Below are 26,764 nucleotides of genomic sequence, written 5' to 3' on the forward strand. Positions count from 1 at the left end.
CAGCACTGTAAATAGAGCAACACTAAAACAGTTGATGCAAGATGGGAGTTCAATTCAAAGGTAACATGGTCTGAGTTAAACAAAAGACATTCCAACTCCAGAAATCTCAAACATTTCTCCAATTGTAAAACATGGCCACGAAGATGACTGTTTAGCCCTAGTGGTGACATCTTGTTGTCCACCCTACACAGGCAAATGGAGAGAAGGGTTAACTCACCATTTTCTCACATGAACTGTCCAAACATTTCTTGGTGACTTAAGACCACCTGAACACAGGATCACAAGAGTGAAATGCTTCATTTTATTTACAAGATAAAGTAGAGGATCAAGACAGGTAAAGTTAATGGATCACAAACATGGCCTTGAATAAATAGATTCATTGTAAATATTTCACAAATAGCAGCCTGATACAGAGGGATAAACATTTTATTTTTTTCTTATCCAGGGATTATTTGTGAATGGAATGATATGCCCTTCACTCAGATCTAGCTGTTTGTTTCTTCCTGGAAACTGTCAAAAGATTCTGATGCTCCATGGATCCTGTCCAGGAGTGAAAATCAGTGCCTTAGTCTCTCAGCCAACAAACATAATTACACCATGAGTTATGCATTTGATTCTAAGTCTAATTTAGAGCAGCCTTCATACCCCACTGATGCTTTATACCCAACTCTCCACTCAAATTGGGAACGTGATATCACAATTCAAATGTATAACAGACTTCCAATGACATGAATCTTTGGAGAGAGATTTGTCTTACTCCAATGCAAGTTCTCACTCTTGAGGCAGTCATGTGGATAGACTGGAGAAATTGAGAATTCTCTTTGGAGAAGTTGTAATTGAGACAAATTGGGGGTGTTAAGATGAAAAATGTTTTGCAGGAAACAAAGACAAACATATCCCAATGGTTAAAGGGTGAATATCCAAAGAACAGTTTTATGGAGACTTGTGAAAGTCATATGACATAAGGAAACTTTTTTAAAAAGTTAGGATTTGCCATTTACTACATCAGAGACAGACTTAATAATAACCTTCAAAAGGCTATACAAGAATTTGAAAGATTTCCAAGGATCAGGAGAATAAAGTCGATAAAAGGACCCAACTGAATTACTCAATGGAAGGTCTCTAGACTCCTGCTATATGTCTAGTATATAATTCCTTTAAAAGTTTGTTCTAAACCAAAATAAAAATTAACTGGTAAACATTGCTGAAACCATTCCTTAATTGAAAACAAGTGTTAAACTGGTATTAGAACATTAAAATATACTCCCAAAAATAAGCACAAAGCCCCAAAAGTAAGTCAGTCAACAAGGCATATGGAATGGGAATAAAGTTCCAACAAATCATATGGGACAGCTCAGGAAAGGGAGGCCAGGAAGAAAAGAATTTACCGTAAGGATGAAAAAGGTATTTTCTCCCCATCAATACATCAGGAAGGAGTCTGGCCTTGCCACTAATTCACATATCCTGGGACCAAATTAAAGGCCAGTAGATGGAAATATACCCACTGAACTAAGAGTTAGTCCTCCAACCTGAGTCAAAATATAAACCCACCCTTGAACTGAAGGCCAGAGCAGACTCAGTGGGCTGAATGGCCAACTTCTGCTCCCACATCTTGTGTTCTTATGGTCCAACGAACTCTGTCCAGTGCTTTTACCAATGCCAACACATTCTGCAACAGAGTTAACACCAGATTTTCTTTTCAGTTCAAAAATTTGCCTGTCCTTTATCCTCCCAGTCACTAGCAGCCATCCTTATTCACGTGTTAGTGCAGACAAGTGCCAGTGGGGTAAGTGGCAGCAGGGAGCTCTGCAGAAACCCACACTTCTCTTAACTGGCATTTCCTACACATCAGGCCACTACCTAGTGATCAGAAGCAGAAGCTGTGGCCGATTTTCACTGTTCACATGCACTAAGGGAAAAGTTCAATTCAATCTACCCTGATTTAGATCAGCAGAGCCCCCAGGCCTTTCACTAAAGATCATCCTAGCTTGTTAGCACAACAAACTACCAGCAGTCTAAACAATATTCATTAATCTCAACACTTGATTGGACTTTGAATTATGTCAGTCTGTGGCTGAGAGTCAAAACATAGATACATGTGAAGTGGTCACGCAGCAATACTGAATGACTGTAAACGCATAGTATTTTTTAAAAAAGAAAAAACATTTAAAAATCAAGTACATGGTTTGAGAGTGATTCCCATCTGCAGCAAGTTAAGCGAATATTCTTTTCTGTTCAAAGTAGGCTTCCAGTCGGTATAGGGCATAATCCTGGAAACACAAAGATTTCATTTCAACACTTCACATTAAGAGTGTACAAACAGAATGACAGCAGTGGTGAGCTGTACTTACAGGTGGTCCACTAAAAATGTTGCCTTTGTTGTACTAAACTATATCATATGGCAATAATTGCCCTTCATTCAGAGAGAGAGAGAGAGAGAGAGAGAGAGAGAGAGAGAGAGAGAGAGAGAGAGAGGTATGCTCTCCATTATAGCACGAGAATATTACAGCTTTAATCTTCAGTCTGATCAGAGATAGGTATCTCAGTTGGGTTAAAAATATTGGTCATAACTGGCTTCAGTCATCCATGAGAAGGCAAACATTTGGGCAGAATAGATAGATCTGCGAGGACTTTTGCTTAAGATACAGCAAACCCTGCTCAAAATTATTTATCACATGCATGTACAGTAAAGGAGGAAGAAGAATATTCATTTGGTGTCAAAGACCTGTGCACACTTACCAGGAGAGCAGGAAACTGGAGAAATACTTCCCAATTCATTTAAAACTCAAGTTCTACAATTAGCTGACTACACTCCTCAAGGAATTAACTGTGAGGGTAGAACATACCGAGGTGGATTTGACTGTGGGGTCACTACAGGGGGCAAAATGTGTTCTTGGTAACTACTAATCTTGTGGCATGCTAAGAACTTAGTAGGCCGTTCAGCCCTTCAAGCCTGCTCACTGGGTAACACAGTCAGAAAATCAGGACAGTTTCAACACATCTCCCAGTGCCCAGAGCCCACTGCCATTTTAGGGCCAAGCAAAACATTCATTTGTCAGCAAACATCTGAAACAATCAAACATGAAGCATTGTGCTTGGTTCCAGACATGGCAACAGCACATTCAGTCTAACTGACTCAGCAAAGTCATCCTCACTGCCATGAGGATTTGTGCCAAATTTAGAACAGTTGTCCTACATACCAGGTAGTGAGCCAACAATAAGACATAACTATTCTCATAAAATCAACCTTTCAGACAATTATCCAGATGGTCCGTCACTGAGAATGTCTCAATACATTGGCAAACTGGACTCAAAACTTAGCGGTACAAAACCAGTCAGGAGAGAACAAGCACGCCCCTAGACAAGGTGTTTCAGTACAGCTACTGGAGGCATCTACCAAAGTTGAAAATTACCAAGCAAAGCCCCATCAACTGAAAGCAGGGCAAATCCATTCCAGCCAATCATTTCATCATTCTGCTCAATCAGCAAAGTGTTGAATGGTGTCGTCATTAGTGCTATCAAACAGCACTTAATATTCAGCTTAGCTTCTTCCAGAACCACTCCCAATCTCAGCACCAAACCTCACTCCAGTCAGGAATTGAAGTCCACAGGTGGGCCAACAGTAACAGCCCTTAACTGCAAGGCCACATTTGCCAATGAGGCATCATGGAACCTTTGCAAAATTTAAAGCAGTGGGGATTGAGCAAACACTGGTTGGCATCACACCTAGAACAAAAAAAAAGACTGTGGTTATTGCAGACCAGTCACCTTGGCACAGGGCCAATTATCTACAATTCCTTCAATGACCATCAGGCCAAAAGCCAAGATATTCACCGATGACTGCACAATCTTCAGTCCTGTCTGCAGCACCTCAGGTAATGCATGTTACATGGAACAAAAAAAAGCTTCTAACTGAAGAGTAACATTTATTCCACTTAAGTGGCAGGAAATGATCAACCACCACCTGTTAGCACTCACTGCCATTACCAGCACCAAACTGCCCACTATCACTAGAAACTTAAATGGACTAGCCACAGATTCTGCAGCTATAAAGCCTGATCAGAAGCTGGCAATCCTGCACATTAACTTCCCTCCCGACTCAGCCTTTCCATGTGCATTGGGCTTAAAGGTCTGACAAAACTCCATGTTTAGAAAAGTGCAGTTCCAAAAACAAATTGGACATCGGACAGGACTTCATTGATACCTCAATTTTCCAAAAGCATAGTGGCTAACATGCATGCTATATAGAAAACACACTGCAGCGATTAGTGAAGGTTTCTTCTACAGCCCTCTTTCAACCTACAGCCTCTACAACCTAAAAGAACAAAAGTCAGAGGTATATGGGAGCAGTCATTTGCTAATTTTGTTCTAATCCACACAAAAATACATCACTGTTGTTTCATATGCACTGGATCAAAATCTGGAACTCCCTACTCAAATATTTTGCATGTATGCATACTACAGATGGCAGCAGGTCAAGAATTCTTATCAGCATCTTGGCATGGGCAATAGAGATGGGAAATAAATGCTTGCTTTGATAGCAAAGTCTACACATTTTAAAAAAACAACAAATCTAGTACCAAGTTAGTGTGAAGCTAGAGGAACACAGCAAGCCAGGCAGCATTTGAACAGGGAAGTCAACATTTCAGGTCAGGACCCTTCATTAGGACTGGAATGAAGGGTTCTGACCAAAAATGCTGACTGTGCTACTCCTCTGATGCTGTCTGACCTGCTGTGTTCCTCAAACTCCGCACTGTGTTGAGACTGACTCTAGCATCTGCAGTTCTTGCTATCTTCTAGTCTGGTACCAAGCACAAAGTCAGGGGAGTGATATATACCAAAGTAAAGGCAACTCACCAAATAACCAAACTCAATAGTGGAAATCTTCGCCTGTAAAATGGCCCAGAGTGCCCACAGGTAGTGAGATGCCAGGGCATACCTTAGTAAAGTAAAGTCTAAGTTAGTCTCTATTTGAATAAAGCTGGGATGGAAGCAAAAACTCAGATGGTGGAATGAGAGTGAAGAGGGTGAGCTCAGAAACACGTAGTAAAATGAATGTGGAAAGAGACAAGAGGAGGAAGAGTGACAAAAGAAAAAAAATAGGAAACAAAAACAATTTCTTATTTCAGTTCAGTGAAATTAATATGGAAATTTCTTGCAGGCAGTACCTGGCCCATGAGTATCTCCAAGTAGTGTCTGAACATTGTTGCACCTTACTGGAGTACCCTATTCGAAGTAAAGCCCTATCATTCCCAGATTTGAGTACATAAGTTATGCTTTCTAAAAATCTTTAGTACACCATCTTTCAGACCCAGGTTAACAAAACATGGGCCAGGGGTTTCTGTATGTCACAAAAATGGCTATCACAAATAAGTAGATACTAACTACAGATGAATAACTATGAGCCACACACAAAACTCTACCAATTAAAACTAATTCCCTTACAAAACCCATCTACAACATGGAAGTAGACAAAAAGAAAAACGTGATGGACAGAGAGAAAGACTGGAGGCAATGATCTAGACGGTCCATCAGTGAGAATGTCTCAACACAGTGGCAAACTGGACCAAGTGGTCCCTGTCCTCAGGATTTGCCAAGGCGATCTTTTAACTGATCAGAATGCTGCTTCTTGATATTCCTTCTCCAGATACTCTGACCTGTTTGCAGGAGGCACAGAGTGACTGGTTACCACTTCTAAGTCTTTAACTTAGTCCTGTTTGTTATCTGTGGAAGGGCAAATGAATTGGCTTTCTTCTGCAGAGCAATAGCTCCTTCTCCACAGAACTGGCATGATTTCTGCCAGAAATGTTCACTCCTCAATGCTGCTCAGCTAGCTCAAAGTCAGTGGTTGCCAGGCATAGGCCTTCATCAATAACTGGTTTCTAGTCAACAGATCAGCTATTTGCTGCCAACCAAAGCTCCATTTATGCACACCCCTTGACTAGAGCTTGTCTGCAAACCAGGCTTCTATTACTGATTAAACAAGCAGATGTGTAAACAGAACTTACAATGACTGTCAGGTTACTTGCTTTTAAGTAGTGCAGCAAACTTTGAACAATCCTCACTTATCTCTCACTTATGGTTCGGACAACATTTCAGGAATCATAAGCATTAATTACAGTAAATTCACTATTTCATACTCAAAGTGTCTTCATCCAAACAGATCATGCCTGAACTTCCCCAATGTGCAAACTTTCCACCAGCATATAACCATTCGTTGGGCTATAAATGCCATTTTGGAGCCAGTTATATATATTTGTGCTAATGGATTGATGCCCTCTAGTAGAGTGCAACCTGTCCAGGCTCAGACTTTTCCAGACAGCGTATTCAGACTCCGAGTTACATTTGTACCTACGTAGAGCTAAATGTCCAATGTCCAAACTATCTTGTGTCCAACCTTCAGGTTTCTAGCAGATAAACTTTGCTTATTGCTCATTTTCTTTTACTCCTAACTCATCTTTCTAGTTAGACGACAGAAACATACCTGTTAATCTCAATGATCATCTCCTCTTCAATCTTTGATTGGTCCTCATGAATAGAATCTCCCTTATTGCCAGTATATTCAGACAGGTAGTGTCGGATAAAGTGTAGCTGTGGAGAAACAGTGCATAGTGAAAACTTTCTAGAATCTCTTGTTAAGATTACTTCTCTCAGTATCTGAGCCACTGATCCCTCAAACAAAAGCATTACGTAAAAAAGTGATCCAGCTTTTATCAGATTTAACTTTGCATTTGTGCTGTCTGTAAAGCACAAGACATCCTGAGGTTATGTTTAGGTCTCAATAAAAACAAGATTTTTCTGTGCTCTAGATGATCAGAGTGAAGAGCAACAATGAGGAATCACAGATCTGACTGGATCACAATATTTGCCCACAGAGACAAGTCATTTATAGTAGGAATCTACTGAATTCCAATCTCCAAACGGTATTCAGTTCAATCGCTGCAAGGTAATGGGCCCTCTGGGGAGCACAAAAAGATCTAAGTTGAGACCCTATGGTGTTGCTATGTGGGCAGAAATGAGGAAGATCAGAAAAACAGTAGCAAAAACAGATTCACTATTTCTGCAGCAAGTGTGTTTCAAGTTGCTTCCATGTTGCCAAAGTAAAGGCTGTTGCTGAGGGCACAATATTCTAAGTGAAGGAGTTAGTATTCAGAGATAGTGATCCATGCTGGTACCAATGAGAGGCCAAAATGGTGAAGTCTTGCAGATTTTCAGGAGCTAGGAAAGAAATTAACCTTTGAGGTCCTGTTGATCTCTAAATTAGACCCAGTGCCATACATTAGTAAGCATAGAAATAAAAAGGATGGATAGATGAAAACGATGGTTGAGGCGATCAAGCAGCAGTGGGGTGGAGTGTCTTAGCTTCTCAGGGGACGTGGATGTGTACAACTTGAATAAATCCAGAACCAATAATATCATGGAAAGGGTATCAGAGATAATGGGAACTGCAGATGCTGGAGATTCCAAGATAATAAAATGTGAGGCTGGATGAACACAGCAGGCCAAGCAGCATCTCAGGAGCACAAAAGCTGACGTTTCGGGCCTAGACCCTTCATCAGAGAGGGGGATGGGGGGAGGGAACTGGAATAAATAGGGAGAGAGGGGGAGGCGGACCGAAGATGGAGAGTAAAGAAGATAGGTGGAGAGAGTGTAGGTGGGGAGGTAGGGAGGGGATAGGTCAGTCCAGGGAAGACGGACAGGTCAAGGAGGTGGGATGAGGTTAGTAGGTAGCGGGGGGTGCGGCTTGGGGTGGGAGGAAGGGATGGGTGAGAGGAAGAACCGGTTAGGGAGGCAGAGACAGGTTGGACTGGTTTTGGGATGCAGTGGGTGGGGGGGAAGAGCTGGGCTGGTTGTGTGGTGCAGTGGGGGGAGGGGACGAACTGGGCTGGTTGAGGGATGCATTAGGGGAAGGGGAGATTTTGAAACTGGTGAAGTCCACATTGATACCATATGGCTGCAGGGTTCCCAGGCGGAATATGAGTTGCTGTTCCTGCAACCTTCGGGTGGCATCATTGTGGCACTGCAGGAGGCCCATGATGGACATGTCATCAAGAGAATGGGAGGGGGAGTGGAAATGGTTTGCGACTGGGAGGTGCAGTTATTTTTTGCGAACTGAGCGGAGGTGTTCTGCAAAGCGGTCCCCAAGCCTCCGCTTGGTTTCCCCAATGTAGAGGAAGCCGCACCGGGTACAGTGGATGCAGTATACCACATTGGCAGATGTGCAGGTGAACCTCTGCTTGATGTGGAATGTCATCTTGGGGCCTGGGATGGGGGAAACGCCCTTGACCGCGTCTCCCGCATTTCCCGTGACACATCCCTCACACCCCGCCCCCGCCACAACCGCCCCAAGAGGATCCCCCTCGTTCTCACACACCACCCTACCAACCTCCGGATACAACGCATTATCCTCCGACACTTCCGCCATTTACAATCCGACCCCACCACCCAAGACATTTTTCCATCCCCTCCCCTGTCTGCTTTCCGGAGAGACCACTCTCTCCGTGACTCCCTTGTTCGCTCCACACTGCCCTCCAACCCCACCACACCCGGCACCTTCCCCTGCAACCGCAGGAAATGCTACACTTGTCCCCACACCTCCTCCCTCACCCCCATCCCAGGCCAAGATGACATTCCACATCAAGCAGAGGTTCACCTGCACATCTGCCAATGTGGTATACTGCATCCACTGTACCCGGTGCGGCTTCCTCTACATTGGGGAAACCAAGCGGAGGCTTGGGGACCGCTTTGCAGAACACCTCCGCTCAGTTCGCAAAAAACAACTGCACCTCCCAGTCGCAAACCATTTCCACTCCCCCTCCCATTCTCTTGATGACATGTCCATCATGGGCCTCCTGCAGTGCCACAATGATGCCACCCGAAGGTTGCAGGAACAGCAACTCATATTCCGCCTGGGAACCCTGCAGCCATATGGTATCAATGTGGACTTCACCAGTTTCAAAATCTCCCCTTCCCCTAATGCATCCCTCAACCAGCCCAGTTCGTCCCCTCCCCCCACTGCACCACACAACCAGCACAGCTCTTCCCCCCCCACCCACTGCATCCCAAAACCAGTCCAACCTGTCTCTGCCTCCCTAACCGGTTCTTCCTCTCACCCATCCCTTCCTCCCACCCCAAGCCGCACCCCCCGCTACCTACTAACCTCATCCCACCTCCTTGACCTGTCCGTCTTCCCTGGACTGACCTATCCCCTCCCTACCTCCCCACCTACACTCTCTCCACCTATCTTCTTTACTCTCCATCTTCGGTCCGCCTCCCCCTCTCTCCCTATTTATTCCAGTTCCCTCCCCCCATCCCCCTCTCTGATGAAGGGTCTAGGCCCGAAACGTCAGCTTTTGTGCTCCTGAGATGCTGCTTGGCCTGCTGTGTTCATCCAGCCTCACATTTTAATATCATGGAAAGGGTTGCACGTCTTGCTGAAGATTTAAATTAGCAACAGGAGAGGAAGCCTGCACGTATGTAAGATGGCACAGAGGAATTGGGAAGAAAAAGGGTGGAGGGAGAGTTTAAAAAATGTTCAATCCATTTTTGTAGCGGTCATTTGTGTGTTCTGGGCTCATAGCTGTGGGCAGGAAAGTGGCCAGAGAATTGGAATATTTGGGAACAATCCCTTCAATGATTGAAGCATTCAATCCTGCTTAGGAACAAATACAGTGCTGTTTCAAGGTTTCAATTGGGCACTCAATAGAAGGGCTAATGAACAGCCAGTTTTGGCCAGTCAAGGTGGCAGAGTAGATGGTTGCTTCGGGCTTCTTGTCAGTTATGTGGGAGCAGGCGACAAGCAGCTCAATTTCTGAGAGCTATTAGTGCAGCTACATTTTGGTGTTAGGGCTCAACAAAAAACCCAAGAGCGGAAAGAATTTTGAAAGTACCTGTGGCCCATTAGTAGATAATTACAGCTGAATTGGGAAGTAAGGAAATCCACAAGCAGTAAATGCCTGCTCCAACTGATAAAGCCTGGCACACAAAAAACCCGAGGCATTGTTAACAGCGAAGCTACCTGGCAGTGGAACAGCTGAAACTATGCCTGTGAGAAGGTGGTAAGATTGCAGTTAAAATTCCATAGTGGCATAGCTCCAGGAAAGCACAATGAACTGCTAGAACATGTGCATTTATTCAGGCAATCCACAATGGAGCAGTTGAGGGGGATCCAAAGCTAGGTCTGAACTGAAATCTCTTCCAATGTACTAATGAGATTTGATGACATCAGTAAAACTCAGAATGCTGACAAGTAAAAGCATGGGATCTACTTTGCCCACATGTGCAAATTAATGTGTCTCGTGGTGCTCAGCCAATGATCTGCATTTCATGCACTCTGGGCAAAGTATCATAATATACACAAATATATTACTGTCTTCAATTTGTGTAGCAAAGTTAGTTTTGTTTGTTCCAAGTTGTGAAATTGATTAATCTGAGTAAATACCTCCTTCCTTGTGGTGGTGGTCAGGGCTGCAGGAATACTGTAAAGACTACTTATGCCAACAACATTGCAACAATAGTGCTGCTGACACGTCCAGAGTCAGCCACATTTCAATTTACGAGGAGTCTGCAAACAATTTTTTGAGGGTGGTAGGACAGGTCAGAAATCTGCAAGTCATTGCAAGCTGAGAATTTCTAAAGCTATTGAAACAATGTGTGAGACATATCCAAGGTTTAGTCATACCAGTCTTTACAACTTGGAGAGTCCATTCCTATAATTGGTACATACAGCTGCCCTCACACATCTGATCACAAATATTGAAACAATTCAAAACTAAGAAGAACAATGAACTACGAGTTCTTTATTACTGGAGAAACTCAGCAGGTCTGGCAGCATCCGAGGAGAGAAAGCAGTGTCAACATTTCGGGTCTGGTGCTGAAGAGGGTAAGTGGACTCAATACTGGAGTTTCTCCAGTAGTTTCTGTTTTTATTTCAAAGTTAGAAGATCCTGATGGCAGCACACACACAGTACAAATAGTGAGGGGGGAAAAATTAAGCGGTTTTGTGTATTTGAAATTAGATAAACCACCAAGCCATGGATCAAATACATCCCAGACTCTTTAAAAGGAAGGATGAAATAGACACTCTAGCCATCATTCCAGTTCTCCGATAATAGGTGCGGTACTGAATGATTGCTTACCCTGCAATTTAGAAGGAAATGGGCCAAATGCTGACAAATGGGACTAGATTATTTTAGGATATCTGGTCAGCATAGAACTGTTGGTCCAGAAGGGTCTGTTTCCGTGTTGTATGACTCTGACTATTTATCTTAACGGTGGTACAGGCAGAAAAGTTTACTGCTGGTAAGAAGCACCTGGACATGCCCTCGAAGTACTGTGGCCTACATGGCTATGGAACAAAATCTGGAAGGATCTTGTTGCCTAATAGAGACAGTGTGTTAGCTGGCATCCTTCTATGAAGAATTTGCACAATTCTCCATCTGATCGAGATGCAGGGATCCAGCTGTCTTCAGCATCTTATAAAAAAGCAATGATCTTTCACAGGTTATGGAACAGTTCCAACACTCAAATATATGTAGATTTGTAGATGTGTTAACATTCAGCACAGACAATACAGCATTCACCCACTCCCGGCACACAGATGGACATATGTCCTCATTTCAAACAGACATTATAAATTTCCTAGAGTTTTCTACCTGTTGTTGTCGGTTAGGGTATTTCTCCATACTGGCTTTGAAGAAAGGCCACTGATCATAAGTATAGTCGTACATCCACTCACAAAAATGGTTCCCAATATCAAAACCCCTGCAAACAGAAGCATAAGCATTTGGTTAAACCAACTGCCAATTCAAGGTGCCAACTGCAACTCTAACAGACTTTACACATCTTCAGCACAGCCCCTCCCTTTATCCCCAGCTGATCTGTCACTCTGACACTGGTCCTACCCCTCCATAATTCAATCTTAGCCAACATCAACTGTAAAAATAGACATCAACTGTTAAAAAGTGGTTGTGGACGAGATCACAGGACCAGCACGGACTCTAACCCTTTATGACAATGTGCTCAACTCTTGCAGCAGAAACTGGCTCTAGATAACAGCATGGCAAAGTCAAGGTACATTTGGTGATCAGAAGTGGTCACAATCTTGCAGTACTTCAAATTACAGTTGTAGAGTCTCTGGATGTGCTTAAGCAGACCATATGCTGTATTATGAATTCTGCATTTAAAAAGTTACCTACTCTGAATTTGTTAGTGCCAGATCCTAACACGGATCAGATATCTTTGACTTTAAAAGCAGCTTAAGCCATGGGCCTTCGTTACCTGTAGTTATAACTGCTGTACTCAAAATCAATCAGCATCAGTTTCTCCGTGGATGAGGGGTCTCTGTCTGCCAAAAGCAGAATGTTACCTGAAAAACAAGAGCTGATCAGACAAAACAAAGAAAATTCAACAGACAAAGGCAGACAGATGGGTGTGCGCTGAGACAGGGGCTAGGTGACCACAGCTGCAAATCTTTAATGACAGGGGGTAGCAGTAAGACAGCCAGTAAGCGAGTGGACTGGAACATGAACCTCTACATTCGAGGGGTATCGCGCCCAACTCTAATGGAGAACAGCAGCTGTTCAGAGATCAGTGGGAATGCTGTTGAATGCCAACTGATGATTTAGCTGGTAGACACTGCAGCTGCCCTAGTGTCTACACTAGAACTGAAATATTTCAGGTCATTGGCCAGAGTCACTGATCTTAACTACTCCAAAGCTGAATGACAAGTTTAAGATACCAGCAGATTGCTGTCTTGCCACTTGCTGCCAATAAGCTCTTCCAGAAGGTAACGAGGGTCCAGCCATACAGACTGCCTCTGCAGAGAGACTCCAGAAGAGGTTGGTCATGTCATGTCTCGTCAACCTTTGTAACTGACATTAGTCAACAACTGTCAGCCTACAGTCTCTGGATGGATGGCTTCAAAGCAAATGCACACCGAACATTAAGTACACTATTTAAATACAATGTAATTGTCTGCACAGTAGCTGTAGGAATCTCCAACAGCAGGACATAGAACTGAAAGATAATAGAACAATTCATGCATCTGTTGCAGTGTGAACTTCTGCAAAGCTCAACTTCAAATAAAACTGCTGCTAATTTCTTCTACCCTCTGCATCTGAATCCATCGTACAGTGACCACAAACAAATAACATATAGCATTTAAAGATGCAATGCAATTCACAGTACAGAAAGACACAGGGCAAGAGACAGAACATCCTCGTGATATGATGTAATAGCTTGTTAAGAAATCCGAGTGTGGGGAAACCTCCACCTGGATTCCAATATTAGTTACCCTTTTTGCCTAGTAACAGGAGTAGGATCATAGTTAGCTTTGTGTCACTGGCTCAATATAGTTGGGGCTCAGAAAACATTTGCTAACTTCTTGCATTTTTTTTTACTTTATATCAAATCACTGTTCTAACTGTGCAAAGTTAACAGTTGTTTATTGAAAACCTTGTGCCTTTATTCTCATATCCCTGCAAACTCACATTTTGATTACTTTTAATGTTATTTCAGTTCATAGCCAGATTGCAAGAAATCTGGCTTCTAAATCACGTTACTTTTCCTTGACTGGCTTGTATTCTTATCTATATCTCAATGTTATGTCTGAGCTCTCATCCTTTTGATCAACTATAGCCACCTTCCTCTATTTCAGCAGCATTCTATAACCTCCTTGGCTAAGATTAATGGAGGTAAACTGTGGATACCTCCACAACCCACTGGACAGTGGCCACAAATATGCTCATCTCTGCTGGTTAACACCAAAGCTATGGGTTTGTTTCCTTCATTTCTTCCTTACCTTCCTGGACATCATTGTGACAAAAAACTACAGGTGACCAAGTGGCTTCTAACAGTGCCCTAAAAGAGGGGAAAAAAAAACACCAAGTTGGTAATGAATGCAGATCCAAAGGGGTTAGAAATGAGGAACAGTGAAAGAAACAGAACACAGAATGTACCTTCTTCCTTTTCCAACATACAAAAAAGTTCCTGTCTATTAATCAGGCACTTTCAAGCTACACTTGTACATTATACAGTGTAATATCAAACTCTCAGAAGACACTCCAGTTCTGAAGAAAGGTCACCAGAACTGAAATGTTAACTTTTTTCTTCAGATGCTGTCACACCCGCTGAGCTTTTCCAGCAACCTCTGTTTTTGATCCTTGTTAGAAGAGACACTTGTTGAATCTCAGAATTATTACTTACAGTTCCAGAAGTGACATTATAGGAAGGACGTGAATGCATTGGAGCGCACGCAAAAGATGTTTGCAAGACTGGTCCCAGGAATGAGAAGCTTAGGTTACGATCATAAATTGAAGGTGGTGACAGCTCTCCTTAGTGAAGGTGGCTGTGATGAGATCTGATGAAAGATTAAAATCATGGGTGGGCTGGATAGAGTAGATTGGGAGAAACTGTTCCCGCCTATAAAAGAGGCAACAGTAAGATGACACAGATGTAATGAGATTTAAAAAAGCAAGAGTCATGAGAACTTTTCTTCACTCAACAAGTAGCTTGGTCTAGGATGCACTGTCTAGAAGTGTGGTCAGGGCAGGTTCAATTAAGGGCATTAGATCATTGTTTGGATAAAAGCCATGCACATCAGAATGGGGACAAGATAGGAGACTGGCACAGAGTAACAATGCTCATTTCAGAAACCACAGCAGACAGTCTAATGGCCTTCTGGACTGCAAGACTTCAGAGTTTGTAAATGTTCTATGGCAAGTGGTGACTCAATAGCCATTATTTTCTTACCTTAAATTTGCTAGCTCTGCTGGCAGGTTGAAGCTCTTCAGCTTGTTGAACTTTTTCACATGTGCTTCTCTGACAAAAGTCAGGCCCATTATCTGTTTGAGATACCTTCAGCAGAGGGAAGAGATGACCTTCTTTAAAACCACATCTATCAGATCATAAGAGCAGTGGCCCATTTCTGACTGCCACCGCCAACACCAACATTCATTTAGACATCAAATTCTCCTGATCAAGTAATATTGTAAACATCAAGCCTTTCAAGTAAGCAAAAATGTTTGTAGTGCTAATGCAGTGCTTAAAGATAGAAAGAAGCTGCTCAGTGGAGCAAGGAAAGGTTGAGAAACAAACAGTGATTGTAAGGGTAACCAGTGCACTTACACTAAGTGGATCATACCTGCTTACAAGATGACAGACAGAAGCTAAGCAAAACTAAGCTGCCCACTCACAGTGAAATACAATGTTATCTTTGAAGAGAACTGCTTGGAGGTCAGAAAAGGAATGCTTTACATTCCCATCCAAAACATTTCTGATAAAAGAATGCCTTAGGACAGATAAGTGTCCAATTCCAGCTTTGTTAATGAAAGGGTGATTGTCCCAGTAAATGAATAACATCAGGGACAACACAGTGGCTCAGCTGTCAGCACCGCTGCCGCACAGCACGAGGAGCCCAGATTCGATTCCACCCGAGCGACTGTCTGAGTGGAGCTTGCACATTTTCCCCTGCCTGCGTGGGTTTCCTCAGGGTGCTTCTGTTTCCTCCCACAGTCCAAAGGATGTGCAGGCAAGGTGAATTGGCCATGCTAAATTGCCCAGTGTACAGGGATGTGCAGATTATGTGGGTTACAGGAGATGGATCTGGGTGGGATGCTCGGAGGATCAGTATGGACTTGTTGGACTGAAGGGCCTTTTTCCACACTGTGGAGATTCTATGGAGGTGCTAAATTAGGTCCTCAAGCAACTTCAAGGATAACAGCTAAAACGTTTTGTAGTAAATAGTTGCTTCTTTGAAGCTACCAGCAATATTAAAATTTCGAGCTAAAAATGTTCTAGTCATAGAAGTTGGTTTCAATACATAACCTGCATATATTACAAGCCTTCAAAAACATTTACGATTAGATTCCCTACAGTGTGGAAACAGGCCCTTCGGCCCAACAAGTCCACACCGCCACTTGAAGCATCCCACCCAGACCCATCCCCCTATAACCCACATACCCCTGAACACTACAGGCAATTTAGCATGGCCAATCCACCTAGCCTGCACATCTTTGGACTGTGGGAGGAAACCAGAGCACCCAAAGGAAACCCACGCAGACACGGGGAGAATGTGCAAACTCCACACAGACAGTTACCCGAGGCGAGAATTGAAACCGGGTCCCTGGCGCTGAGGCTGCAGCGCTAACCACTGAGCCACCGTGCCGCTCAGATATAAAGATTAACTAGCCATATAAGGCACCTTCTCGTGTCCTGAGCCAGATTGATCACAACCCATAAGTTACAAAATGCCAACAGTAAAAGTAGTTGTGTAACGTTATACCAAATTAACTTTGGTAAGTTAACCGGTATAACAATTAGTTAAAAACGACTTTTCACATTATGCAATTAGGACAGTGGAAAGATAAAAGGAGTAACTGAATGTGATAAAAGCCAGCACCAAAACACAACGGGTAATAGAATTTGAACTGTCCTTACAGATAAAGAACCGAAGGAGTACAACCATTAAACTTTTGGAACGTGAATGGATAGGATGCACGGGAAGATCCCAAGGCCTAGAGATTATGACATCTGGCTAAAACCATAAGATGATGGGAACCTGGGGCTGTCCAAAGAACTGCCCATCACTGATTAGGTGTCCCACAGGATTGGGTGCTTGAATTAAGGGGAAGTGATTACTATGTTGCATTGTATTACCATAACAAAATGTATAAAAATGCTATGTTTCTTTGTAAAAGCAGACGGTGTCATTGAGCTATCTTCCAAAGACAGATTCAGAAAGATCCTTTGGGCCTCTCCCTGCACAAGCCAGTTTCTTCCTGAATAAATATCTTCCACTTGCCCGAATCCTGCCTGCTTCCTGAGACTTGTCCCAGGTCTGGAAAAATACTCCTACAGCGATTAGTAATGGTAAGTTGGATATTTAGCTGGAATGTTTAATTTGCGGGCAGATGAAGAGTTAGACTATCTTTTGGGTAGTCTCCCACTTGGGTAACTATTTCATAGCAGTGTCAATAGAGAGAAGTCAGTGGGTCAGAGTCAGGAGATCAAGCTGCACATAACAGGCGTGAATCAGTTTGAAGCTCTGCTGTCATAGTGAGGATTGACAGTAAGGGAGGATACGCTAGGCAAATGCTATCGGTTCACAATTCAGCTCTGCATTTCAGAATCAGTGAGAGGACATTTTTGTGACAAGGTTCAATTGGATAGCTCATGTCATTTTGACAAGATGTCCAACGTTCATCATGTTCCAGAAAATAAAATGCACATCCGAGAAGTGCTGTAGAAGTTGCAGCACTCAAATAAGCAAATTTACAATAACTAACGTACCACTTGGAGTCCCACTTAAGTTAACCAAACGCATTCATTCAAAAAAAAAGTCAAGTTCTTATGACAATACCATTTGAATGTTGTGATCGCTTGCACTTATTTGTAAAAAGTTGACTGCACCTCACTTTGCAGAAAGGACCAGGTTCTAAGTAACTTCTAAAGCAGTGCTGAATTAGATGACCAAGAGAAAGGAAATGCAAGTTACCAAAGAAAAATAATTTTTATAAAAAGGAATGGTTTTGGTAGGGATGGGGACTAATCACTTACTATTTCTACTGGTAAGTGCTGGGCAGAAACTGAATTAGTACTGGAAATAATAAAAAACAGAAAAGGAGGACTGTTCCATGCAAACTTGATTACGGATCGATTCCATAAAGAACTACATTACTGGAAATTTCCGAGAGGTATTAGAGGAACTTGAGAACATTAAGGATTGGGGTAGCTGCTGTATAGTGGGTCCCAAGAAGAGCCCTAGTGTAGACTAAGTACCAGTCCTGACTGGGCTGTATGGCCTCCCATTCTACTCTTAATTTAACTTAATGAATGTATTGCTTAAGTTAAATTAATTAAAACATTAATTCTGGTGGGGCAATATGACAAAAAAAAAGCAAATTTACAGAACTAGAATGGAAATTTACCAAAAAAAATCAAAAACATTATCCAAGGTGTCGTCGTACCCTGGCCCTTGGCAGTGCCTAAAAGTTCTTGGCCTCTCCTCCTTTGCTGGGATTTTGATTATGATTGGTACAGTTCTTAATGAAGACATAAGCAACTTATCCCATCATGAGCATAGTCAAAAATTATTTCCCTTCAGACAAGTAAATTTCCTTTGCAGTCAAATAGCTACAGTTCAACATTTTGCTGCAAATTTGTACTGCTCTAATACAAATTTCAACAGTAGAAAATAGTGGCAGAATTCTTGCCTTAATCAGGAGTGTTACACAAGAACCCTCAGTCTAGAGCAGTTAATCTGGGATGCCTGTTGAGATGGACCCCTTTGATCAGAGATGTATTTGTGGAAAAAGATGTAGTGAATTCAGGTAGTAACAAAAAGACCTTCACAGGAACACAACTATACTTTTGGAGTAGAATGACATGATTTACAAACACCTGGAAAACCCTGGAGATTATTTGGAGGGGAAGGCAGGGAAGTGGGATGTTGGGATGCAGGCAAAACAGCACTTGAGGAGATCATTTAAGGTCAACTGAAAGGGCTGCAGCCTCTAAATAAAAGAGTCGAGTGCAGCAGTGTGTACTTCCATCAAATAGGAAAGATGGAAAGTAAGTCTATACAGTCAAAACGCCACATTTAAGAAGATCACCCTGGTTTAATCTAACCAGACAGGATAGACAAGCTAGTGTCCACACGTGAAGCACTAAGTGCATAGCTTAACCTCCTGCGATGAAGGAGTTATACTCCTTTAGAGGATTCAACAGCACAAACCTAAATCTGTTCTACCCCCACCTCAGATTCTCTCTCTACTTTACCTGTCCATCGTTTCAAACAGCCACTTTGGTTCTTTGTTGAACGGCATTACCATTCCATGGAATCGAGACATCTTCACAGCAATCTCTGCGGAAAAATCCGGAAACGCCAACTCTTCAGTCAGCAGCCGACGGCTCTGGTCAGACACATTTGGAGGAAGATACTAATTAAACATCTGCAGCCTTTTAACATGTCCTTGCAGGAGCTCTCCTCCTCATTCCTATACTAACATTCCTTGGGATGTGTGTATCAATTTGGGCAGGCATTGGGTCAACAGCTGTGGCCGTTGGGGAGAAAGAGGGACAGCAAGACAAATTCTGACTTCAAGTTCAGTCAGACTGCCATTAGCAACAGACTTTGGGAGCTGATCTCATCTCCAGATTCACCGTAATGCTGGTTATCATTGTTCTATGATGCACAGGTTCAGCTGATGATATCTTAACAGTTCAATTTAGCAGAGAAAACCTTTGCATTTGTACAAAAGAAATAGATAATTTTAATTTGATTCAAAAACTAATTTCAACACTTCCACTAAACTAGCTAAAGCCAAGGACTCCTGGTGCCTTTGTGAGTCTTTGCAAATTTTTCCCAAGTGTAACAGCAGTTAGCTGGGCAAATCATCAAGTAGCACATCAGCCCGGCTACATTGCTGCATTGTAAATTAGAAAAACACAAAAGATGCTCAATTGGTTTCTACATGTGGGCTAAGGTAGCTGCAGGACACCTGTCATATCCCCATTTCAAATCACTATCCAGTAACGGAATAGCGCACAGGCGTTAAAGGTAGCAATGGGTTTGTCAGAAGATTTTCCCCTTCACAGGAAGTTACCAGTTGGTCATTAACCTGATACACTTGATCATAATATTAGGTGGTACTGTGGTTAATTGATTTGTGGCTCATAATAGCTCCTTCAGGGCAAGATCAGAAAATGTGATAGCAGGGTGGCAGGGACTTAGGTGAAAGAGAAAAAGTAGTCAAGTAATTATGCTGCCACATGCTAAATGTGGGAGAAATCTCAGTCAGAGTGGGATAGTAGTGCCTCTAACAAAGAGACACTAGTTGTGCAAAATTAATCTGGATGCATAATCAACATCTTGAAGATCAAGTATATCACCACATACTTTCCAAAAATATTTGGTAGAGACAGGAAACCACACATAGTTAGAGATCGTTTTAACCTACTATCCTGCAGCAGAGCTTTCTATCTCAGTGTGTTTCAAAGTGCACATTGGACAGAGTGGGCTAAGTTTATTCTGACTGGACACTGACCAGCATTAGGAGTGGAAAGAGGGAAGAAAACTAGTTCCACTGGCAGTGGAGCATGGTGTGGTGTGCTGAAACTGAGAGAGGGAGAAAACTGGTCGTAGGAGGGATACAAGAAAGGAAATGGGCACGCTTCAAAGGAAACTATCCAAACCTAATGGCACACATCTTCAACAAGTCTCATCTGATTACATCATTTAGATGGTGAAAGCCTCTAACAGAGGTATTGCTAAATGAGCTTAATGCATACAGAATTCATACACATGGTTGAGAGCTGGTTTCAAAGCCATAACAGATTCAGCCCAATGTGACATATAAGAAAAGTAAAGTTCATACTGGAATGTACTGCTCCAGGCGCCCCTGTGGAAATACTCCATATAATCTTGGTCCCAAGGCACGCTCTGCCAAAACAGCAAACATCACACTTTCCAATATCAGAGAATCCACACCCTGTAAAGAACGAACAAATCAGGTTAATGTTCACAACAATAACAAGTACCAGATTTTTTTGGTTATTCTAAGTGCTTTTCCAAAGCAGAGAGACATTCACTCTGGACAAAAGCTCACACTAACCATATCTGATCCGAGCATACAGTTGGACATTACATGCAGTTTCTGGAATCCTGGACTCAAATGAGAAAAAAAAACAGGCAGTACTTTCACTCACTGGTCACTGACTACCTAGCAATATATATTGATTGTATATCATGTGAAAAGGACTTTTTGGTATAGCACATCAACATTAATAGTCACTTTGATCAGCTCCTTAACATTATGGTGACTAGAACCTGCATTCAAACAAGCATCCACAGCTTTAAGGGACAAGCATTAATGCTCAAGCAAGGAACTCAATTGCACTGTCATTCTCATCTCACTATCCCTCAGGTCACAACAAAAAAAAACACACTTTCCAGTTACTAAGATGATCAATCAAAAACATCATCTATATTAGGTTAGAAACAAGTTCTACCAGCCTGGCTTCCCAAGAAATAATGCTGTTTGTGAAATCAAAACTTACTCAATAAATATGCAATAACTGGTTAACAGCTATTTAGAAGTATCTACAAAATACAAGCAAACACATTCACATCATCGCAGAGATTGGCTTTATGAAAAAAAGACTTATTCTTGAAGGCAAAAGGATAAAGCACAAACATGTTCCAAAGGCTGTTGATCTAATGTCTAGTATTTGTGGTGAAGTCACAAAGCATATACAGTTCTCTGAAGTGCTGCAGAGTTCTCTCTGGAAATACAATCCTTTTCCTATAACCATTCTTCTGAAAAGGTAAAGAAACCAAGTTTCACTCTAAACTCAAGGTGGTTTTCTTCATTTCTGAAACAGATGATCAACTGAACAATTTCTTCTTCACATACTATCCTACCAGAACCAGATTTTAAAAACTAGAATCTTCCCCACTGCTTCGAAACAAAACAGGGGCTGTCAGCAAAGCAAGGAATCAGATGTGCCAGTCAGGAAGTTTTGTTAAAAAAATTCTCCAATGCCCACAGTGAATTTTCAATATGATGTGTCTTTCCTCCCCACATTGAAATCACACACACTGACGGCTCAGCAGATTAGAAGAATGTACATCTTCCCAAAATATAAACAAGACAGAAACAGCAATGGTTAGCTGTGGAGTTACTATTTTCACACAAAGTATATGGAAGTATTTATTGTTTTTAATAAGGGAGGGGTAGTTGTGGAAGAGAAATAACTGAGCAAATGACCTCTTTTGCTGATAAAAGAACACATGTTTTTTGGACTTATCGTCAAAGAGTATTTAAGGTAATAAAAGTAACTAAAGGGCTCTAGAAAGCTGATCACAAAGCTATTGTGTTTTGCCACATGTTTAACATAAAACAGCACTGATTTGTTGTGTTTTGTCTCAACAGAATATGATAGCCCAGTCATATGTACAGTTTTTTTCAGAAAACTGATCTCCAGCATGTACTGTTATTTCAACAGAAGCTGAACTGTAAAATGGGACGGAATGGTGGGGGTGGGGTTAGGGGTGAGAAGATAGACACACTCTGTTCACTACACTATACTAATTCTGTTTACAAAAAAGTGACAAAAAACTTGGCAACAGAAAAAGAATCCTAAGATATCCCAACTTGAGATAAACGGTGTTGTCTAGTGCTAAGGCACAAAGCACAAATATCCTGTTAAAAGTGGGGAGTGGGACTAATTCAATATCAGTCTGTTCTGAATAGCCTCCAATTCTATAAGTCACAAGCTGAACACAGTGAACTGGCAATTCAACTGAGGTCCTTATTGCTAGCAAATTTAAGACTTCCATTGCAATCAGGTATCATTGCTGGTATTCATTTTGAGAGGTTTGTAAGTCAGTCATCAGAAACAATCCTGCACGGTCATGGGGGAAAAAAGTGCTCAGTAAGTTCAACTCTGCTACATTAACAGGCTGCCATTCGTTTCCAACTGTTTAAAATTTAGCCTAGAATAAATTTACAACACAAACTGCAAATACTAGAAGTGTGATATTTCAGTGTTACAATCCCAGAGCAGACCCCTGACTTTGGTTATAGCACAGTTAGGGACCAGCAAAGTAGATGAAGTTTGGGAATCCCAATTCCTAATAGATTAGTAATCAGATAAAGCCAAATCAAGTAAGTAGCTTGAAAGCCTGCCAGAGAAACATGAACCGAGTATTATCTATCTTGTGTACTAACAATCAAATTCAGCAGGATACAAGAAAAACTAAACTGTGCAGACCTGTATCATGCATAGCAGGTGGAAGATACTTCCAAAAAATCTCCATAGATATGGTAGCAAGTCACTCAGAAGCAAGTAATTACCAAGAGTCACAAAAGTCTAACTAAACCTTAGATCTTGCTCCAGAGGAATTTTATTCTTCACCAAGACTCCAATTGTCACTCCAATGTGGAATACCTTAACACTTACTCATCAATTGGTAGTGGTGTCTCCTCTCCTCCCAGTTCATGTAACTGGTGGTATCTCTGAACTCTTTGATCATTCTCATTACCCCTGGGTACTATTTCCAGGGGTTTTATTCCCCAGCTACCGTTTTCAGAACTAACGCATCTTCAGCTGCCTCCAATCACTTGTGGAACCAACTTTTCACACTATCCACCACCCTGAGGTACCCTACAGGGTCTTGGCTCCCCTTTTACAGCCACTGAGTAGTGACTCCTGGGATCGAAGCAGAGCAATATACATGCAATGACCTGGATGGTCCTGCCCTTTTAATGCTTAGAAAGGAATTAAAGCCCAGAACAGAGAACATCTGGCTGTAAATGCTGCCCTGAATCACTTATAGAACAAACCTCGCAAATCTGCAGTATGTTGGCAGTTTCTGGAAGTGAAATGTATGACCTATGGGATGAAAAACATACCTAGCAACATCAACTTTAAAACTGCATGGTAGCTGGCATCTTATTTGGTTTAATATCACTCACCTGCAAGATGGCTCCATAAACACGCAGTAGAACCTGGCGAGGTTCATCTCCAACACTTAGCACATGGTCCGGCAGTGCACAGAGGTACAAAAGGTTACTGAGGCCTCCACTAGAGGGGAAAAAGGAATCAGTTGCAAGGTAAAGAGACATAATGTTAAAATATTCAGAACAGCTTGAGGTTTGCTTAATGTGTCATATGCTTTCTATGGAGCTATCAATTTACTCGCTGTTAGATAAAGTACAATTGTTATGCTGCACTAACTATTCTGAATTACAAGATCAAATCCCACTGTAGCAGGTGGAAAACTTGAACTGTTAAGTCTGGAATAAAAATGTAGCAATTAGTGGCGACAGTGAAACCCTACATTACTCAGAATTTTCTGAAGCTTGCAAGTACTGGCTGGCTAAAGACAAACAACTTGTTGCACACTGAAAAAGTCAAAATAATTTTTCATACTGTATGCCAGTTATCAAAATGTACTGAACAACATCTAAAACATTAGACAATGATTCTGAACATTAATAATCTGAACAGTGCCAAACATTACACTGAAAACCAATTTATGATCTATCACCTTATTCATACATGCTATAAACTCAACATATTAACAAATCAATCCTATTTTAGATAGGCAAATGAAATTTGTTTTTATACCGTGTCCTTAATTTAAAGCCAATGGGAGAAAGGTATCAAAGAGCCTGTCAATGCAGCATCCCCTTAGCATCAGCCTGATCAACCGGAGTCTACTTATCGGTGTCATAACTAAGACCGACAGTTAATTGTTCCTGCTACTTCCCCCATACCAACGACAGGCATCCAATAGTACCCTCTTCTCATTTTGTATGACTTGGTGTCCCTTTGACATCTGTTCTTCTGCGCAAGCTCTGGAGCGCAACGTGAAAAGTTGACTTCTTGTTACTCCTTTAGGAATGGCCATCTAATCACAAGACCAACTTTGGGTCAGCACACTAAACCATATTAGAGTTTATTCCCACAGCAACGCTACGGTACTCAAATCTAAAACCACAACCAAACTGCATGAAGGCAAAATAGGTGAACAGTATGCTACAAATGGAAATAACAAGTCACACAACTAAAGAGTCACATCAAACTTGTTCACCACTGCCACAGTTACAAATACTTCTGGAGGATTAAAGTAGTAACAACAGAGGTTCAATCTCAACTTATTTTCAAAATGACTCAAGGACCTCCTTATACTATCAAGCTCCACCAGGTCACATTTACCTATTAAGTTAATTTGTGATTGCACCCACTCTGCAAGTTTAACGCGTGTACTTTATCACAGTAGGCCTCAATATTAATTACACTACTGATTTTGGTGTGCTCTGCTAGCTTTTCTATTAAGCGTATTCAAAACAGCAGTTAACACTGCTAACAATAGCCTTAACACAGTTCATTACTTCCTTAGTGCTGTACTGTCTCCATTTAGAATCGGAACAGAATCTGTCTTTGACACTAATGCAGTACTGTATGTGCTGCATAACACTGTCACAGCACTGCAATTCGCCTGCAGCTACCTGTAATATCCTCTCCCAAGCTAACAACTACTTCAAATCCCATAGAATGCATCATATGCAGGAATTATTATACAACTGTGAAAAAATCCTCTGCTATCTTTCAACTTATTTCAGAGGATGCAAGCGGAACAAATTCCCTTAATTTATTTGGTGAAATAATTCCTTTTCATTGCTTATTTCCATCAGCTATTCCATACCTAGAATCCAATGAGTAATAAATGTGCTGTCATCATGTCACATGGATACTAGCACAGCTCTCAGCAACAGATCCTGTAACTCCTATTTTTAAACTGCTAGCTGAAGGATATGGAAGCTCACCACAGATGGCTTCACCTATTTAAGAGTATCACCGTAGTAACCTTTAGTCTATCCGTATTGTCACGTTCCTTTGCAGTACCATTAATATTAAATATTTCTCATCATTTCGGTCCATGTAAAATAGTTTTTCTTCCGAGTGACTGATTTTAACTTTGCACAATTATTTGTCTGTTACTTTTAATGAAACCTTGCTTTGGCTGAATGACACCACATTTGCCTGAGTCAAGTAGTTCATGGTTCAAGCACTCAACAGAGGACTTGGGTTCAGGCTAACACTTGTGTATTACAGTATCACTGGAGAACTGGACTGAGAAAGTTATCTACGAATGGAACAATAGAGTGTGTCTCCTCTTAAGTGAATGCAAGAGATCCCAAGGTGCATGCAAAGTGGCTGTTGTATTAAAAATGGATGTTGCATTTCAAAGTGATAATCAAAATGCTGAAAAGTTTAATAATGTCTTGTCATGAAAAGCACTACTTAAATGCAAGTTATTTCTATTTCCATTAATATTGGAATTTTAAGTGCACAGGTTAGCATGGCAAGATTTGAATTAATGCTTTATCCTTTATTAATCCAGTACCTTTAAGACAATACTACATCCTTAAATGTTTGCGCAACATGGTGAATGATTATTAGAATCAATGCATATTTATTTACTAAGGTATTTAAAGTTTTGGTATCTTAATTGCCATTTCCTGCATGATAGCAGTGGGTATTCACCCTGCAAGCAGTGTTATTAAACAACACAAATTGGAAGGTTCCCACCTCCATGCCTGTTCTCTGCCAAGATGATGTGGCATCAATTACCAAATATTGTTCTAAGACTTCAAATGGAAGAATGCCATCTGGCAAGGAGCGCAGGTTGAGCTGGTGACAGTTGAACTGTATCCCAGTACAGTGTCAAGCTATTCCATTTAGAATTAAGGAAGGAGGCCAAGAAATGTCTCAGACTTTTTTTTTTACAAAGTCCTTTCAGGCAGGCAAGGCTTCATCTAATGGCAGAAACAGCAAAGTTAGCTAGCTCGATGCAAATCCGATCAAGCATCACACCCAGCAAAACCTCAATCATTTTGAGTGAAAATAAATGGTGCCTTTACTCAGGCAGCACTGTTTTTGTAACTGAGTCCAAAAACACTTAGAAGACCTGGGACATGATAGGCAGTTCTGGAATGGGTCTGTTTAAATAACTGCAAACTCAAGTCCCAACTCCAAACACATTCAGCACTGTAACCCAAAAAAAGGTGATTCAAGCAGAATCCATGTTTTTTTTTAATTCATTCATGGAATGAGGACAGCACAGACTAGGCCAGCAGTCAGTCCCCATCCCTAATTGCCCAGAGGGCAGTTACTAGTCAACCACATTGCTGTGGGTCTGGAGTCACAAGGCCAGACCAGATAATGATGATGGACATTAGTGAACCAAATGGGT

At 41.7% G+C, this 26,764-nt stretch overlaps 1 protein-coding gene across 2 annotated transcripts in view; it reads right to left on the reverse strand.

Moving 5' to 3' along the window:
* Nucleotides 1–278: 278 nt before the first annotated feature.
* The window catches only part of chkb (choline kinase beta), a 34,422-nt gene continuing 7,936 nt past the window's right edge, over nucleotides 279–26,764 (reverse strand). Inside the window, exons 2-12 of one of the 2 annotated variants that reach the window (XM_048553852.1) lie at nucleotides 23,478–23,586; nucleotides 20,376–20,489; nucleotides 18,778–18,911; nucleotides 14,752–14,856; nucleotides 13,802–13,860; nucleotides 12,280–12,367; nucleotides 11,655–11,763; nucleotides 6,485–6,591; nucleotides 4,858–4,939; nucleotides 2,182–2,270; nucleotides 279–540 (exon numbers count right to left, since the gene is read on the reverse strand). In XM_048553852.1, the coding sequence (XP_048409809.1) occupies nucleotides 2,214–2,270; nucleotides 4,858–4,939; nucleotides 6,485–6,591; nucleotides 11,655–11,763; nucleotides 12,280–12,367; nucleotides 13,802–13,860; nucleotides 14,752–14,856; nucleotides 18,778–18,911; nucleotides 20,376–20,489; nucleotides 23,478–23,586 (964 nt within the window). In that variant the 3' untranslated portion in view covers nucleotides 279–540; nucleotides 2,182–2,213. Of the gene's footprint in view, nucleotides 2,271–4,857; nucleotides 4,940–6,484; nucleotides 6,592–11,654; nucleotides 11,764–12,279; nucleotides 12,368–13,801; nucleotides 13,861–14,751; nucleotides 14,857–18,777; nucleotides 18,912–20,375; nucleotides 20,490–23,477; nucleotides 23,587–26,764 lie in introns of both variants that reach the window. The other variant, XM_048553851.1, reaches the window with a different exon arrangement.

The sequence above is a fragment of the Stegostoma tigrinum genome, chromosome 25 (assembly GCF_030684315.1).
Source record: "Stegostoma tigrinum isolate sSteTig4 chromosome 25, sSteTig4.hap1, whole genome shotgun sequence".
In the NCBI taxonomy this organism is placed as follows: domain Eukaryota; kingdom Metazoa; phylum Chordata; class Chondrichthyes; order Orectolobiformes; family Stegostomatidae; genus Stegostoma; species Stegostoma tigrinum.